The sequence below is a fragment of the Anabrus simplex genome, chromosome 1 (genome assembly GCF_040414725.1).
Source record: "Anabrus simplex isolate iqAnaSimp1 chromosome 1, ASM4041472v1, whole genome shotgun sequence".
Lineage (NCBI taxonomy): Eukaryota > Metazoa > Arthropoda > Insecta > Orthoptera > Tettigoniidae > Anabrus > Anabrus simplex.
Genome location: NC_090265.1, coordinates 25,060,769 through 25,079,155, shown reverse-complemented (window position 1 = coordinate 25,079,155; position 18,387 = coordinate 25,060,769). Strand labels below are relative to the sequence as shown.

The window sequence follows — 18,387 nt, the reverse complement described above, 5'->3', positions numbered from 1 at the left end:
GAGATACGAACTTGACATTTTATGTGGTCCAAGTATATGGTAATATGAAGCATGTTAAAATTTCTATCACTGTATTTTGAATTGTTCCATAGATATTACCTAATTATATTCTGAGCATTTATATGAAAATTCATCAAATATTGAAAACATAAGGCGCACTAAATCGATGAAGGTACCACAATTCTCAGGTAGCTATCCAACACCTTATTTCCCTGTCAATTAACTTAGTTATCAATTTTGAGACTGGGCCAATTACCATACTGAAATAATTTTCTGTCTTTACCAGCTTCAATTTGCAAAGAATTGCTTCAAATTTGAGCATTTAAAAGTTATTTACAACCAAACCAATGAAGAAATTGTAAAAGTAATCTCTAAACTTACAGACAGGTCACTGAAGGACATACATGCCAATTTTTAGGCCACCATAAACAAAAATGATATGCAGGTTAGGTTTCTTGTGCCTGAAAATGTAGGACGGAGATACTAGTAATTGTATTTTTCTGTAAGCATGCATAATAAATTTCTGCAAATATTGAGATACGAACTTGACATTTTATGTGGTCCAAGTATATGGTAATATGAAGCATGTTAAAATTTCTATCACTGTATTTTGAATTGTTCCATAGATATTACCTAATTATATTCTGAGCATTTATATGAAAATTCATCAAATATTGAAAACGTAAGGCGCACTAAATTGATGAAGGTACCACAATTCTCAGGTAGCTATCCAACACCTTATTTCCCTGTCAATTAACTTAGTTATCAATTTTGAGACTGGGCCAATTACCATACTGAAATAATTTTCTGTCTTTACCAGCTTCAATTTGCAAAGAATTGCTTCAAATTTGAGCATTTAAAAGTTATTTAGAACCAAACCAATGAAGAAATTGTAAAAGTAATCTCTAAACTTACAGACAGGTCACTGAAGGACATACATGCCAATTTTTAGGCCACCATAAACAAAAATGATATGCAGGTTAGGTTTCTTGTGCCTGAAAATGTAGGACGGAGATACTAGTAATTGTATTTTTCTGTAAGCATGCATAATAAATTTCTGCAAATATTGAGATACGAACTTGACATTTTATGTGGTCCAAGTATATGGTAATATGAAGCATTGTTAAAATTTCTATCACTGTATTTTGAATTGTTCCATAGAAATTACCTAATTATATTCTGAGCATTTATATGAAAATTCATCAAATATTGAAAACGTAAGGCGCACTAAATCGATGAAGGTACCACAATTCTCAGGTAGCTATCCAGCACCTTATTTCCCTGTCAATTAACTTAGTTATCAATTTTAAGACTGGGCCAATTACCATACTGAAATAATTTTCTGTCTTTACCAGCTTCAATTTGCAAAGAATTGCTTCAAATTTGAGCATTTAAAAGTTATTTATAACAAAACCAATGAATAAATTGTAAAAGTAATAACTAAACATATAGACAGGGCATTAAAAAACATACATGCTAGTTTTAAGACCACCACGAAAAAGTCTGGTGGGCATTCTAGGTTTTTATTGCTTGAAATAAAACAGCCCTTCTATTTACATCAAAATGGGATCTTTGGGATTTAGATTCATCTTTTAGCTGAGGACTTGAGTGTGTCTGATTTGGACAGAACCCACACACAAAGAAAATTTTATGCATAGTTTATAAGCTAAACCATGCCTGTTCCTCACTTGAAGTGAGAGCAAAATTTCCACATTCCACACATTTTAGGTGTTTAACCAGTTCATAGAGTGAGGTACAGTGTATCAAAATAAAGTGATCTCTTGTTAATTGGGAATCAGGCCTACTTTCAGATGTATTGCCAAACATTGTCAGCTTCTTCACACTTTTACTGCTAACATCAATATATACAATACCTTCTTCAATTGTAATTTTAGACTTCTTGGTGCTCCAGCATGTAGGGACGTAAATGCATGTTGAATTGCAGGTTGTTGTTGAATCACATTTTCACTAGGCCTACCTGTTTATTTCCACCAAGTAACAACTTGCTTTAGAGCCCTATCTTCACTTATTTTACTCTTATTTCTTGGCTTATGCCAGCATGAGCTAATGGCATGCATTTTAACACCATAAATTCACTCACAGAAAAGCAATAATACACACCATGATTATTTTGTTTACAAAACATACAGTCCTACCTGGGTACTACTTTAGTTATTAATTGCCACTAATTTGTTATGTATAGCCTACATTAATTACTACCAAAACAACTTATAAATACCTCCCTAAACATTAAACAATTATATCTGAAACTAAAAGGAAGGTAAGAGCATGGAATTTGCACTGATGTGATTTACAAACAAATTTAGGTTTTGTATACATTACATAGTAATAGTATGATATTTTTACTCCAGATAGGAGCACAACGCAGACACAGTGATTCAGAGGCAATTTCAAAATCTTCATCTTGCAATAAATTAAAGTACAGAGCATAATGGAGAGAAAAGTGTGTGCTACCATCGCAAGCCAACAGAAGGTGGCGTTTAAAAAGTTGTTCACCAGGCATTTAAACGTAATGCTGGGCTTTCAAAACTGGCGGAACATGGAAAATAATACCGCAAAATGATCCCTAGGGATTAGGAGTATATTAATATGGGAAAATAGAAATATTGATATTTTGTATATTTTAGGCCAAAAACTCAGGCCCAGTGTCCTTTAAGGCAAATCAAATTGTTACGATTTTTCATAACTTATTCCTTTTCTTTTGTAAAAGTTTTATTTGAATATGTAGGCCTACTTTATATTTCTATTTATATTACAAAAATGAATCATGAAAATGTATACAAATTAAATTACATCACACTTGGAATTGGCAAAATGCATAAATAAAATAATGTAAATTTTCACTGAACTGTTTTTTTCAAAATCATTATTTCTAGTTTCAACTTCTCTTGGTTCATTTCGAATTCCCTCCTCATAAAATCCAGTCTCATCTCGTGTTCTTTTCTCTTCATCTCAGCATCCTCTTCTTTTAACCTCATCTCTAAATTAATGCTAGCCTTTTGCAGGTCAATAAGCTCGCCTCTAGCAGCAGATAATTTGCTGTATTTCATACGGCAGTCCGTTGTCAGATCACTCTTCCTCTTCCTAGATCTTCCGTCAGTTTCTCTAGAGGGTCTGTCTGTAGCATCTGTAGTCTCCAAACCTTCAACATCTTCGATGACGGCATCAGCAATCAGGGAACTGGACACAGGTTGCCTCAACATTATGGGGTTCCAGCTTTTCCACTGCAAATCACTAACCTGCGAAGTGGAAGCTGAGGGAACAGAGTCACTATCGTGTACAGGTTCGAGCCCAGTGCTGCTTTCACCCATCAGTTCTATCACGGCATTATCCACTGCAGTTATTTTAATAGATGGAACTGACCCACCTCCGGTTTTGTATACTTCCTGTTTTTCATCCGCGAACTTTTTTTTTGTAGATTTCTTCACATTTTCATATTTAACTCGCAAATTTTTTCCTGATCTGGGTATGCCGCCACTATAAGAATTGAATTCCTCGGCAAGTTTCTCCCAGGCCAATTCTTTTTCTCTCCATGTTGTAGCGTCCGTCTTTTTGCACTCAATAATCCCACTGTATTTTTGTACTAATTGCACAAGCAATTCTATTTCCCTGTACGTAAAATTAGGACAACGTTTGTTGTTATCAGCCATTTTCACTACAAGAAGTAAACAAAACATTATCGATAGTCTTCTTTTCTCGCAAGTCATTGCAAAACATTATCGACAGTCATCTTTTCTCGCAAGTCACTGCTACCAAGATCGTATATTTCCTTCTTCACCTCAGCTTAACTTGGCCGGACATTATAAGACTCAACATCTGTTTAAACTCTAGTTACAGTTTAACTCAATCTTCAGTTTAAACCTTCATTATAATACCGGCCCTTAGTGATCATGAACACTTGGTTTAAACTTCCACCTAGAAGACTATATACATGGAAGTCTCCAATGGACAAACCCGGGAAATGTGTAAGAAACCAGATTGATTTCATATTGGTAAATAAACGTTTCAGGAACAGTTGCACCGCAGTGAAAACCTACCCTGGTGCAGATATCAACTCAGATCACACACCACTTGTTGGAGTTTTCAAAGTCAAAATGAAGAAAGTGAAGAGGAAGAACAGGCAAAACTACAATTTGAGGAAAATCAAAGACCCAATAATGAAAGAGAACATGCAAGTAGAATTTAACTTGAAGATTATCACAGAGGAAAACATCACCAGCAATAATGTCAAATTAGAATTAACTAAAGTACAAAACGCCGTTCAGCAAATAAAAGAGAAGTACATGAAACCAGAGGAGAAAAAGAGAAAGTCATGGATGACAGATGAAATACTGAACCTCATGGAGAAAAGAAGAGTCAATAAAGGAAAACCTGCAGAATACAGAAAAATAAATGCAGACATCAGAAGAAAGATCAGGGAGGCAAAAGAAAAAGAAAAAGTGGAGCAATGTGAGGAGATTGAGTTATATCAAAGTAGGTATGACAGCTTCAATGTACACAGGAAAGTAAGAGAAGTAACAGGGAAATACAGGAATGGCACTGGTGGAAAGTTAATAGATGAAGCCGGGAACTTGATGGTGGATTTAGAAGACAAGAAAAAGATCTGGAAAAAATATATAGAAGATTTATTTTATGAGACTTTTACACAAAATACAAATGAAATAAGTGGCACAGATATATTAGAAGAAGTTCAAACAGCCATCAATCAGATGAAGGACGGAAAGGCAGTGGGACCAGATAAAGTAGAAGCAGAGTTCTTAAAACTGATGGATGAACATCATGTAAAATGGTTGACCAAAATTTTCAATCTAATTTATGTATCCGGGAATATTCCATCGGAATGGCTCAAATCAGAGTTCATCACCTTGCCAAAAAAGCAAAACGCAAATCAATGTGGAGATTACCGCACAATAAGCTTGATGAGTCATCTCTTGAAAGTGTTCTTGAGAGTGATACACAGAAGAATATACAGACTGTGTGAAGATCAGATAGCCCCTAATCAATTTGGGTTTATTAAAGCAGTAGGTACGAGAGAAGCCTTGTTCAGTGTGCAGGTCCTCTTTCAGAGATGTAGAGATGTAAATAAGAATGTATTTGCTTGTTTAATAGACTACCAGAAAGCCTTTGACTGTGTAAAACATGAAAAATTGATGGATATTTTGAGAAATATTGGAATGGAGGAAAGAGATCAGCGAATCATCAAGACGCTGTACTGGAATCAAACAGCGGTGTTGCGTGTTGAAGGAGAACACACCGAAGCAGTCAAAATCCTGAGAGGAGTGAGGCAAGGATGTATCTTGTCACCTATACTATTTAATTTGTATTCAGAATACATATTTAGAGAAGCCTTGGAAGATATAGAAAAAGGAATTTTGATAAATGGAGTGAGATTAAACAACATCCGGTATGCTGATGATACAATTGTATTTGCTGATACTATCCAAGTGCTACAATCACTAATGGATAGAATTGTAAGAGTCAGCAGCCAATACGGGCTTGAAATAAACACCGCAAAGACAAAACTCATGGTTATAAGTAAGGAAAATATTTCCGGAATAAACTTGGTTATAAATCAAAAGAGTATAGAAAGGGTAAAACAATATACATACCTTGGAACCATAATAAATGAAGACTGGGATTGCTCACAAGAAGTCAAGGTACGCATTGGAAAAGCAAGAAGTGTGTTCCAGAAAATGAGTAATGTGTTTAAAAGCCACAATCTAACTTTAGGGACTAAAATCAGACTTCTGCACTGTTATGTATTTTCTGTTCTTTTATATGGTGTAGAGACATGGACCTTAAATAAAAACACAGAGAAGAAGCTGGAGGCCTTTGAAACATGGCTTTATAGGCGGATCCTGAGAATATCTTGGACCCAGAGAATTACAAACGTGGAAGTAATGAGAAGGATGAACACAACACCTCAGTTGATCAAGATAGTGAAATGCCGAAAGCTGCAGTATCTGGGACATATAATGCGCAACACAGATAGATACAACCTACTCCAAAAAATACTCCAGGGGAAAATCAACAGCAAATGAGGTCCTGGAAGAAGAAGAATATCTTGGCTTGACAATCTTAGAGGCTGGTGCAATATGTCATCAGTTGAACTGTTCCGCGCTGCCACAAACAAGACGAAAATAGCCATCATGATCGCCAACATCCGAAACGGATAGGCACCGAAAGAAGAAGAAGAAGAAGAAGAAGACTGGTAACAATGATATCCTAATGATTTTAATTATTTCACTACCAGCTCTGTATTGCAGCCTACTTTCTGTTCTTATCCTCCGTCTCAACTCGATTGTGTTTTTTCTCTTAGCCATGTTGTAACACTCCATGTTTTTTCACACTAGTTTTAAGCCTATTTTCATTTTATAAATATAAATGTTGATTCTTAGGGTGCCATATATGTTAAGGACACTAGGTTCAGGGCCCTGACCTAACTTTAGGCTAAGATTTATTTTCGGCTGATGATGCTTACGACTGTTAAGCGAAACATGTCCCATCTTACAACGCCTGTTGTAATGTTTATTTCCTAAATATAGGAAAGATAAGTATTGGAAAGGTGGTGTTAACTATTATTCTTGTTTTAATGTTCATATCTGATGTCCAATACGGTCTACAATGAGATTTATTACTTGTAATTTCCTGGGGTATCTTGAAAAAAATACAGAACCTATTCTCCAGACATTTGGTGAGAGTTTGAACATTCAGAATATCCAGTCTTGAAAGTAATGTAAATGGATCAAGACAAAATTTCAATTTCCAAGATAGCTGACAACAATGACCTGCCATTACTAGACCAACATTTTCCTCATTTCAAAACTTTGAGGAGGGTCATTAATTAAGAATAAAATACTAATCATAATGAAGAAAACAGAAATAAAAATCACAAGCGTTAGAGGTACTTATCCCAGCCAGAAACCCATGCTCTGCCATGACCAAATCACACATAATAGAGTAAAACAAAAGAAAATAAATTCCAAGTAACTCGGGCTTCTCTCTCTTCTGTGACCAACCAATGAAAACTAAAGTAAATATGGAAATTAAATACTGGTAGCATTAAAAAAAGTTTAACATTTTTAAAACAAGGCAAAAATGACGAATCTTAAATAGCACAGATGGCACAGGGTTCGTTTCCCGACATGTGTATAATATCACTCCACTGTGGTCATTACCTTCTAGGTGTTACATACTGCTGGAGGAGCTCAGCCATGGGAGTGTCTGCCACTAGGTCCAGAGGAGTCTTCCCCTTGTTGTTCTTCTTGGTGAGCTGACAGCCTTCCTGTACCAAGTAGCATGCGATGGACAGGGCCACCAGGCAGTCCCCTGTCTGACTTGCCAGCTGTGTAAAGATCTGTACAAATATTTCTTAATTAGGAGAACAGCAAGTACATACACTCCCCTTGAGGTGAACCAATCAATCTAGTTAGCATGCTCCTCATTAAATTCAAAGCCTTATTGTATTAAATCTAGAATACATAAAAAACCTCACTTATTGCGACACAAATTTTCACTATTATCACTTGGTACGATCACATTTTTCCTAGCCCTGAAAATGTAATTTGTCACTCCTTGTGAAAGAAATGTGATTTCCAACTTGGGCAAGGGTTGTTGCCACAGTTGCATGATTATGGGAAAAGGCCTTGAATTCCTGAACTTCAAAGCATAAGCTGCACCTTTGGGGAGCAAGCTGTTGGCCTCAGGAATGCTCAGTTTTTCTTGCCAATTAGCAGCAAGATTGCTGAATAACACAGCTAGACTGTTTGTGCTTGTATTCAGAAGTTAGAAATTTACTTTTTGTTGAGTGGTACAATGAAGTGCAGCAAATATTTGTCTTGTGATAGCTTAGTTATGGATACGGAAAAAGTCATGAAATTCCTGACTAATGAAGACCAAATTAAAATCTTTCAGAAAGTGAACTGGCATCTGCATCTTTAAGAAATAATAATGATAGTGCTTTTACGTCCCACTAACGACTTTGACGGCTTTCGGAGACGTGGATGTGCCAGAATTTTGGCCCACAGGAGTTTGTACATGCCAGTAAATCTACCAACATGAGGCTGAAGTATTTGAGCACCTTCAAATACCACCGGACTGAGCCAGGATTGAACCTGCTAAGTTGGGGTCAGAAGCCAGCGCCTCAACCGTCTGAGCCACTCAGCCCAGCTGCAGAGGTAGTGAATGTTCGAACTCCGACTTCGAGTTTTGATTCAATCACTCGAGTTGGTCGAAGTTTTGTCAGATTCCTCGCAGTCGCACGTGCTCAATTTATTGTCTAAGAGTATGATCAGAAAATAATGTTTAATAAACCCCTGGTCCGAAATAAAAGGCTTCTATTAATATTTGTTTTAGAAAAAGTGTGATCTGCAATAATACTTTGGTATTTATACCGGCCCTCGTGCACATGTTGTCTGGTGTTTTTCACACTTTTCAGTGTACGATTCTGTACACATGGCCTAGCAGTGAAGATTGTGCAATATGAGAAAACAGTGACTATATCGGTAAAGATGGCTGAAGTTGCTTGAAAGTGTTCCAAAAAGTGACTTGGAAACTCGGGTTACAGCCGGGAAGTATAGATTGAAGATTGTTATTCATCAATGTGGATGAATGCGAATGTTCACTTATTTGCGTACCAGCCGCTCGGTAACCAATTTTCTTGTTTATTCCTCTCCAAGATAATGCACAGTGTGTGAGGTGGTAATGTGTTGTGCACAGAACTGATTATGGCTAGATAAAATCGTAGGCCAAGTGTTTATTACTTGTTCATTCTTTGACTGATACAACATGGTTGTCATTATTTATAAATTCCACAGTAGTATTTCTGACATTGTGAAAGTGTATGGCTTAATTAACAGAGAATAGTTAAGTGACTGGGATTGGATTTTTTTACAGTTATAACATACGGTAAATTGATTTCACGGTGATGGTGCTATTTTGTTCATGTAAATAAGGTTAAGAATGGGCAGTCGTCTTACCTGTATGAAATCATCAATATGAAGTGTGGCCTTCGGAACTATGTATGTTTGTAGATTGTAGATGTTTGTGGATGTTTATTTGTGTGGGCGGAAAAATGAGTTGGTCTCATCATGTGATAATTATTGTTGGTGTTTGTTTTGTTTTATTTTGTTTTGGGAGCAAATTCTCATAGTGAAACCTATAGTAAATCTTTTATTGGTGGAGTAAGGAAAAAACTTAGCATGCTACCCAAATTTATTTTCAGGGTTAAATAGTAGCAGGTAAGGTAATGAAGCAAGTTTGGAGCCTCATCAGCCTGACGACTGTTGCCTTGGGAGAAGGAATTCTTTCATGCTCTATAAAGTCAATTATTCCTGTAAATCTTTTGCAAGTGGCACCCAATTTCATCATATATATTTCATTCAAGTTACAAATTATCCATTTTATGTTTAAAGGTTGCCAGAAAGTTACAAGTTTTCACTGTACCGATGGTTGTGGTTCTTCTTCTTCCCTTTTTTTTTTTTTGCTAGGGGCTTTACGTCGCACCGACACAGATAGATCTTATGGCGACGATGAGATGGGAAAGGCCTAGGAATGGGAAGGAAGCAGCCATGGCCTTAATTAAGGCACAGCCCCAGCATTTGCCTGGTGTGAAAATGGGAAACCACGGAAAACCATCTTCAGGGCTGCCGATAGTGGGATTCGAACCTACTATCTCCCGGATGCAAGCTCACAGCCGCGCGCCTCTACACGCACGGCCAACTCGCCCCGTCTTCTTCTTCCTAGCATTTTCCAGCTAGTGCAGGGTCTGCTGGTCTAATCTATGCTCGCCATTTTGCATCGTCTTAGGCATCATGTGGTCTAAAGTTCATATCAGCATTTACTGTATCATGCCAGCGCTGCTTTGAAAGTCCATGTGGTTATTGCCCATTCGTTTCAAAGGTGTGGGTGAAATTGGCAACTGTTCCTGGTGCAGCATGCAGGATGTGACCATACCATTGGAGACTTTTTTCCTGTGGCTTCTCAGCGATGGGTGTAATCCCCATTTGCTGGCAGACGGTGTCGTTTTTGACATGATTCAGGCGTGTGGTGCCCATCGACCAATAGATCATATACATTTCCATGGTGTGTAATTGGTGTTCTGTAGCTTTGTCAGCTGATCGACTTTCAACACCGAATAAAGCAACAGAACTTATAGTACGCAAACCTTTTCTTGATTCCCAGTTCTCATTCAGCACTAGGGAGCTCAGGTATCAAGAAAAGGTTCGCGTACTATACTATCATGCGGTATCTTTTGGACTTCAGATGCAGTGACATCCTTGTGTCGTAGAGTACGCCTGCGACTTCCCTCCATTTCCTCCATGCTGCCTTTATTCTACTTTGCACTTCGTCGCATATCTCACCATCAGTCTGTACATTAAGGTCACCCCATCAACTTTAATTGAGCCGTTGCTTGGGATGGTTTCCAGGTATTCGGTCTTATTTTTGTTCAGTCTAAGACTGTATTGTGAGAGACTGCTGTTACAATCTTCAACTTGACGCTGCAGTCCACTTCTGGTGGTAGCAGCAAGTGCAACATCATCTGCATATAGGATAGTCCAAGGGACACTCCTCTGCAGATCCCATGCGACTGTGTCCATGAAGAGAACAAAGAGCAATGGGGACAATGCAGAACCTTGGTGTACACCGACCTTCACCGGGAAGCTCTCAGAGATGCCGGCAGCGCAACATACAGGACTTGTGGTGTTCGTATATAGCATCTTGATCCAATTGACAAGCATTTCTGGTATACCATGGTCACGAAGTGCATACCAAATCACATGATGTGGAACATGGTTGAAAGCCTTTTAAGATCGAGGAAGGCAATATACAGTGGCCATTGTTTCTCTCGGGGCTTTTCAATGAGCATTCTGGCAGTGAAGATGGCGTTGGTTGTTCCAGTACCGTCTGGTACTGACACTGGCGATGTCATGCAGTCGTCGATCGAAGATCATCCTAAAAAATCTTCACTGTGTGCAGCAGGAAGCAAACACTTCCTGCAGGGTCAGGTACAGTGATTCTTGTAGCCCTGTCACTGGGAACAAGGCCAGAGTCAACTATGGACCGCCAGGTGATCGCAGGTTCTTCAAATTCCTGCAACTTCCAGAAGTCTGGTGGAAGATCATCTGGCGCTTTTTGGTTCTTCATACTCCTGATGGCGTTGTTGACTTCCTCTGGTGTGATGTGTGAGATAGGACCTGCTGTTGGATTACTTTCTGGAATAGCAGGGTGTGGGAATTCAATGTCTGAAATCTCTTCAAAGTGTTGTTGCCAACATTTGAGGATGTCCTGTTTGTCCTGTAATCGCTGACCATCTTTGCCTTTTACCCGCACATAGTGCTCAATATCCTGTGCAGACTTTGTTCTATCTTTGGTCAGCTGGAAGATAGTTTTCTCTCCTTCCTTTGAGTCCAGTGTTGTATACAATTCATTAGCCTAGCTTCAGAGACAGCTTTCTTAGCCTCATGTTTGGCTATGACATATCTTTTCCTGTTCTCTGGAGTCTTGTGAAACCCACTTTCTATATATGCCTTCTTTTCATGCACATTTTCTTGGGCTTGAACCGTCTATAACCACGTTTGCTTGTCAATACAGTGGGAACTAGGTTCCATTGTATGCAACGTTGCTGTGGCAGTTGCAGTGACAGATTTGCAGAATGTGGTCCATGTTGTCAGTTGCATTCAGGTCGATGTGAGGAAAATTTACACTGCCTGCTAGTGTCTCCTTTTGGTCTCTACTGAAGTATTAATTTATTTCACTGCTATGAACAAAATATAATGCCTGCAGATCTGTTTGTAGTGGCTACACTAGGATGTAAATAAAGCTAAGCGTGGCTGACCAAGTGCATCGAAAATCTGCCAACACATAGTCAACTGTTTCTCATACAACTTCCATGGAAATAATGATACAAAATTTCTTCGAGAAGTTGCTCCGGGAACCATACATGAACAGCTGGCTGTACTTAGCAATGTAGAGTGATGCTCGATATTAGATTAGTAATGGTTAAATACTGAAATAATTTTGTAAAACTTCATGTATGTTCTCTGTTGCTCATGTTCCAGAGTTACTAAAGTGGGTCCATCAGGCAAAAATGTTTGACTACATGTCACTAGTTACTCAAGATTTTGCAGTGGAAAATTTAAAGGGAATGTTCCTTTTTTGTGAGCAAAAGTGCGGGACACCAGTAGTCCCAATATATTCAACATCACTATTTGTCAACAACTGAATGAGAAGATCTAACTTTGAATGTGTCTGTTGGGAGAGAGGACAGACATGCAACTAACCCCATATATAGTTGGTGCTTCCAGTTCGTGAATTTCTGTGTTGATGGAAGCTCTCTTCATCAGCGCAAGATGCAGGCCTGTATCTCCATCCTCGTCTTCGGCATGAACGTCAGCATTCATAGATACCACGAGTTCGATTACCGAGCAGTGACCCTACAAGAAGGACAAGCTAGAAATGTTCTGTAGATTGATATTTAGTACAATAATAAAAACCAGAAGGTGGAGACAAACCTGAGAAACAGCTAGTAGGAGAGGAGTCTGCTTGCGATTGTTTCGCAGGTCCACTTCTGCTTGCCCCTGAGCCAAGAGGGTCTCTGCCACAGCACGATGACCGTTGAGACACGCTAGGTGGAGAGCTGCGAATCCGTCGTCCTTCTTCACGTCGATGAGTTGACGTGTTCGAGCCAACAGCCTTTCAGTTGCACTGCAAGAAAGAGCATATGTTCCAACAGTAGAAACATGAAGTACAAGAAGCTCACAACACTTCTCCACATGGTATTGCATTAATTGTTATCTCCATTCTTTGACACAAATGTGCTGATTGCAGGCCTTCAGTAATATTGAAATCAGGCTTTAAAGTACTGGGTTTATCCCAAGCACTTAGCAGTACTTTGATGTACAAAACTCACGTCACAAATGTAGCTGCTAGGATAAAGAGCTGTAACAATAGTAAAACCTTGTTTCTGCAGGGGACAAGAAAAGAGTAAGTGAGTAAATGTACTACTGAATACACAAATAAAACTGCCTAACAGAGAGATGTACATACTTGATATGTCCTTTTTGACGTATGTACTTTCTACAGTTCCCAAATATGAGATGAGAGTATGAAAGTATGTGAAAAACATAAGAACAAATATGCAAACCATTTTTTACTGGGCCTTGTTAAATAAAAACAGTGTATTAAAGGTGTGTAAAACACCAGACAACAAATATGAAAAAATTTGCACCGGGGCCCATAAAAGTATCAGTGTTATTGCAGATCACACTCTTTCTGAAACAAATATTAGCCGAAGCCTTATATTTTGAACTGGAGGGTTATTAAACACTGTTTTCCGTTGAATTGTTTGGAGGATGAACTTTGCCACGTGCGAGAGATCAGAGAATGATTTTTGGCCACCACCTTGAATGTGACAACACTTTGATCGACCACTCTGCTTTTGCAGTAACCACACCTTACCCCTCCAACCCTCCACTCCTTCCCTTCCACTTCTGTTCAACAACATGTTATTGTGATTTCTGTCACCAAATTGACAATACACACTGGACTCCACATTGGAGGGTGAGTCTCATAGTCAAAAACTTTCAATAACTTTTAACAATGCAACAAATTTTCGTTCTGCATTTTAATCTCTTTCAGACACTTTCCTTAACTTGATCCGCATTGGAAACAACTCCAGCACTTCTTATGAACTTCAATGAACTACTGTATTTACTCGTGTATTAGATCTCTCCTTGCTTTTTGACATGAAGAAAATGAAATAATAAATCTCGCATACGAGATCCCTCAATGTAATTTGTCAGTGAAGAACAACTATTCCACTTCAAAGTGGGTACAAGTCTTATTGCAGCTATGATGACATCGCAAAAATTTGTGAATAGTTTTGTCCGCAAGACCCGTCCAATAAAAACGTGGGTCAAAGTTGTGCAGTACATCTGTGTTTTGTAGTTAAGAAATGTCTGCCTCCGTACATAGGCCTACTGCAGCTCTGATGACGTCACACAAATAGGTGAACAGTTTCATGTCCGAACAGCGCATTGCAAGCATGCATCAGTCATGTTATGTGTCTGTGTTTTGTAGTTAAGAATGTCTACCAGCGTAATGGTTAGCACAATAAGCTGCCATTCTTGGGAGTCTGAGTTCTATTCCTGGTACCATACTGCTAGAGATTTACGAATGGTAGGAAGGTTGATATGCGGTAAAAATGGTACATGTAACTCCCCTCCACAGGGGGTGTGTCTAAAAAGAGCTGCACCACCTCGGGATGAGGAAAAGAGTTTACTTTAGTTGAGAAATATTCACTGTTGTTGCTATTAATATAGCAGTAGAGATCATTAACAAAGTTATCATTTAATATTTTGTAACTCGGGCCTATACAAGTATTTTTTGGAGAGAAATAAATTTAAAACGTGATAAAAACTATCCAATTATAACTATTGTTTTACTTGCCAATAATAATAATAATAATAATAATAAAAATTGTAAGAGTCGTGATATTGCTACTAGCCCAAGACCTGAAAAGTCATGGTCTTCGTTAAAAAAAAATTTCTTTTAGTTTTCATTTACATTCTTTTAAATTTTTTTCCCATGAGTTCAGACACTATTTATTCTCAATACTCTTAGTTTGTAATAGATATTTTTCTATATTATAATTTTAGCATGTTAAGTTAAGATGTTTTAAAGTGTAACACATTTTTTCAGTGCATTCCTTGTATGATTGGTTAGTAACAGGCATTTTTCTACGTTATAATTGTAGCATGTTAACCTAAGATGATTTTAAAGTGTAACATATTTTCAGTGTATTCTTTGTATGATTGGTTAATGATTCTGACATTTGAACTTAAGGTTACCTACAGGCTTATGATGCCCTTAACAACGGGCGAAACATGTTCCTAAGAAGTGTACATAGTATTATGTAAATTTCACCCACGTAGCACGTGGTATGTACTGAATAGGTGGTACAATAGAATAAATTATTTTGTGATAATTTGCTTATAGTCAGCTTCAATACGGACCAACCAACGAGAATTGTCTCTTGAGGACATGTTGAACCAGATCATAATGGGAGACGAAACATGGGTTTTGCATATCACGCCCAAATCAAATCAACAGAGCATGGAACGGAGAAACACACACATTCACCTGTAAAAGTGAAAGCCAAACAGACTCTGTCCAGCGCAAGATCATGGCGTCCGGGTTTTGGGATAGGGATGGTGTTTTGTTGGCCGACTTCATGTAACGAGGAACCACTATCAATGCAGAAGCCTGCTACCAAACCTTGAGAAAACCGGACGAGTTGGCTGTGTGGTTAGAGGCACGTGGCTGTGAGCTTGCACCTTGGAGATAGTGGGTTCAAATCCCACTGTCGGCAGCCCTGAAGATGGTTTTCCATGGTTTCCCATTTTCACACCAGGCAAATGCTGGGGCTGTAACTTAATTAAGGCCACAGTTGCTTCCTCCCAACTCCTAAGCCTTTCCTATCCCATCGTTGCCATAAGACCTATATGTGTCGGTGCGACGTAAAGCCACTAGAAAAAGAAAAAACACACCTTGAGAGAGCTTCGCAGAGGGATACAAAATAAAAGACGTGGCATGATGACAAAGGGAACTGTCCTTCTCTACGACAATGCAAGGCCTCACACTGCAGCTCAGACCCGAGGTTTATTAGACACTTTTGGCTGGGAAGTTTTAGACCACCCACCCTACAGCCCTGACCTTGCTCTGAGCGACTACCATCTCTTCCACCACCTCAAACATCACCTCAGCGGCAACCACTACAATGACAACGACAAAGTGAAAAGTAGATGTTGATTCTCATAGGGAATCTGAAATATTTGTTCCTCTTGGTAGGTGTGCTAGGTACCAACTGATGAGCCCAGCCTAGCACACGAGGGCGAAACACTGGCAACCAGGAATGAGTTAGCTGGAAAATTTATAATGTCCAATAACGGACCATTTATATTGGTAAAGTGAAAATGGCCGTGAACTCTTTGTTATCGGAGCAGGCGGCAAGTTTCTATGAAGAGGGTATTCAAAACTTAGTTGCATGGTATTATAAGTGTTTAAACAAACTTGGCGGCTTGTTAAAAATTGGAGTCAAGTATGTATAATCTGCAAAATAAATGTGGTGTTTGAAAATCGTCTTTCCTTGTGTAGTTATTTTCAAATGGCCCATACTTAAAAAATATGCCACGTAATTTTTAACACATGTAATGTATTGAGCACCGCACCATACCGGTCAACGTCACACAACAAACATTTGCTAACCTTCACTGCATCGTTCAACAAAGAATTTATTTCTAACTTCTGAATTAAATGCAAAATACTGGGTTATTCAGCAATATCAATGAAAACCAGCAAATAAACCTGAACTTTCCTGAGGCTAACAGCTTGCTTCGTGAAACTATCCTGTAAAGTTCAGGAATTCAAGGCTTTCCCAGTTTTTGCGCAACATTCCCCGACCTGTCACCTGTGGTGATAGCTCTTTATCTGTGTTGGAAAACACTTTCCTTTCAGAAAGAATGACGAACATTTTTGGGACTGGGAAATATCTGATCATACTAAGTGGTAATAGCAAAAATTTGTGACATGATAAGTGAGGTATTTTTTACGTAGATTTAATACGAGGTGAATCAGGACTTCGATTTTACGACATGCTAAGCGAGAACACGTGTTAATGAGGAACGCACTGATAAGGTTTCACTGTACCACATAAACTAGCAGTTACCTCTTGTGTTATACTGCTCCTCTACATGGCCACACCACCAAAGATGATGCTCAGCTAAAGCAAGTAATGATCGTATTCACTTCACTAACACATTGTGTGCTTAAGAAGTATGAGGCTTATCTGAAACTGTGCAAGAAAGTCAGAATTCTAGATTCCAAGTTCATCCAGTCATTGAGGGACAACAGTCAAGACGACCAACATGGTGCACTAGAGAAGTCACATTTTCCATCAGTGGCAAGTTATCCCTACCCTAATCAACATCTTGTCATGATACCACAGATGACTGACTTCACCAAGCTGATACTTCTTTGATGAAAATTCATAATACAACGGACAAGGCAGTGCAATTGATTGCTGGTCCTTATCTGGAAATACGAAATTTGGTATTTGTACAGATCGTAGATCCATTATGTTTGAGCATCATACATTAAATAAATAAATATATATCCCAAAACAATGAATACATTGTTCTGAAGATCACGAGTTTGACCCTGGTTGAGGTTGGTAATCATCTGAAGAGACGAATCTTCCATAGCTGTCCTTTATGTTGGAAAGTGACAGAACATTACAGAAAATATTAACTGTTCATTTGACAAAATCCTTCCATCCTGGTTTTGTTACTAGGAACTTGAATGTGCTGAACTACAGTAATAAGTGGGGGTGGTAGAGGTTTTGTTTTAAGGGGAAGTACACCTAGGCAACTATCCTCTCTGAACAAATTAGGATACTCAAATGAAAATAAAGTAATTTATTCAACAAGTGCATTTGACAAAGTAAAAAATAAAATAAAAATTATTTTATTAAGCCGATAGAAACAAATACACCAAAAGGGAATACAAGTTCCCTGAGTAAGAGAACATTTGAAATTTATATGTTGTAGACCGATAAGACAAAATCTACATAGACAGGCGACCTCCTCCAAAGGCCCACACAGTTGTTGTTGGTTCACCGTCCTTTCACACAGCTTACAGAGGCCATTTGTAAGGCCTATTGGCCTATAGCTATCCAGAAGCTTTGGATACTTAGCTGGTTTGGAAACTGGTATTTCAGCTCCCTTGTGCCACTGACATGGAAACTCTCTCTAACTCCATAGTCTATTGAATAGAGTGAGGATATCATTGAGACATCGGTCACTCACAACTTTGAGCATATGATCATTAATTTTGTCCAGACTAGGAGCTGTATCCCTGCACAGAGTGATGCCTTCCACAATTATACGTAACACTAGAGATCAAAGAGAGATGGTGAGCTTCTGCCTCTCACTTTATGGGCAAAAATGCAGAGTCAAATTTCCCAGAGCTGGACGTATCTACAAAATGTGCATCAATGTGATCTGTTACAGAGAAACTGAAATGGAGATTATGGGTACTGCTGGTGAGTTACATACTCCAACGATACACCAGAGTTTTGTCCACACTTGTGATGAGTGAGCACATGCTGTCATGGAAGACATTCCATATTTTCTCACATAATCAACACACTTTTTTGACGAAAAAATACAGGCGAAAACTTCGGATGCATAAATTATGCAAGGAATTCAGATATTTTGACCCCTCCAACAAAGATAATGATATTTGCATAAGTTATACTATGCGGATATGATGTTCTTAGTTGGAAGGGTTGATTTAAAAAAAATTTAC

The 18,387-nt window shown here is 38.5% G+C and overlaps 1 protein-coding gene across 3 annotated transcripts in view; it reads right to left on the bottom strand.

Moving 5' to 3' along the window:
• Nucleotides 1-18,387, bottom strand: part of mib2 (mind bomb 2) — a 223,286-nt gene that overhangs the window by 70,550 nt on the left and 134,349 nt on the right. For all 3 annotated transcript variants that reach the window (XM_067155808.2, XM_067155799.2, XM_067155789.2), the window contains exons 14-16: nt 12,534-12,726; nt 12,303-12,455; nt 7,200-7,378 (exon numbers count right to left, since the gene is read on the bottom strand). In XM_067155808.2, coding sequence (XP_067011909.2) covers nt 7,200-7,378; nt 12,303-12,455; nt 12,534-12,726 — 525 coding nt within the window. The remainder of the gene's footprint in view (nt 1-7,199; nt 7,379-12,302; nt 12,456-12,533; nt 12,727-18,387) is intronic.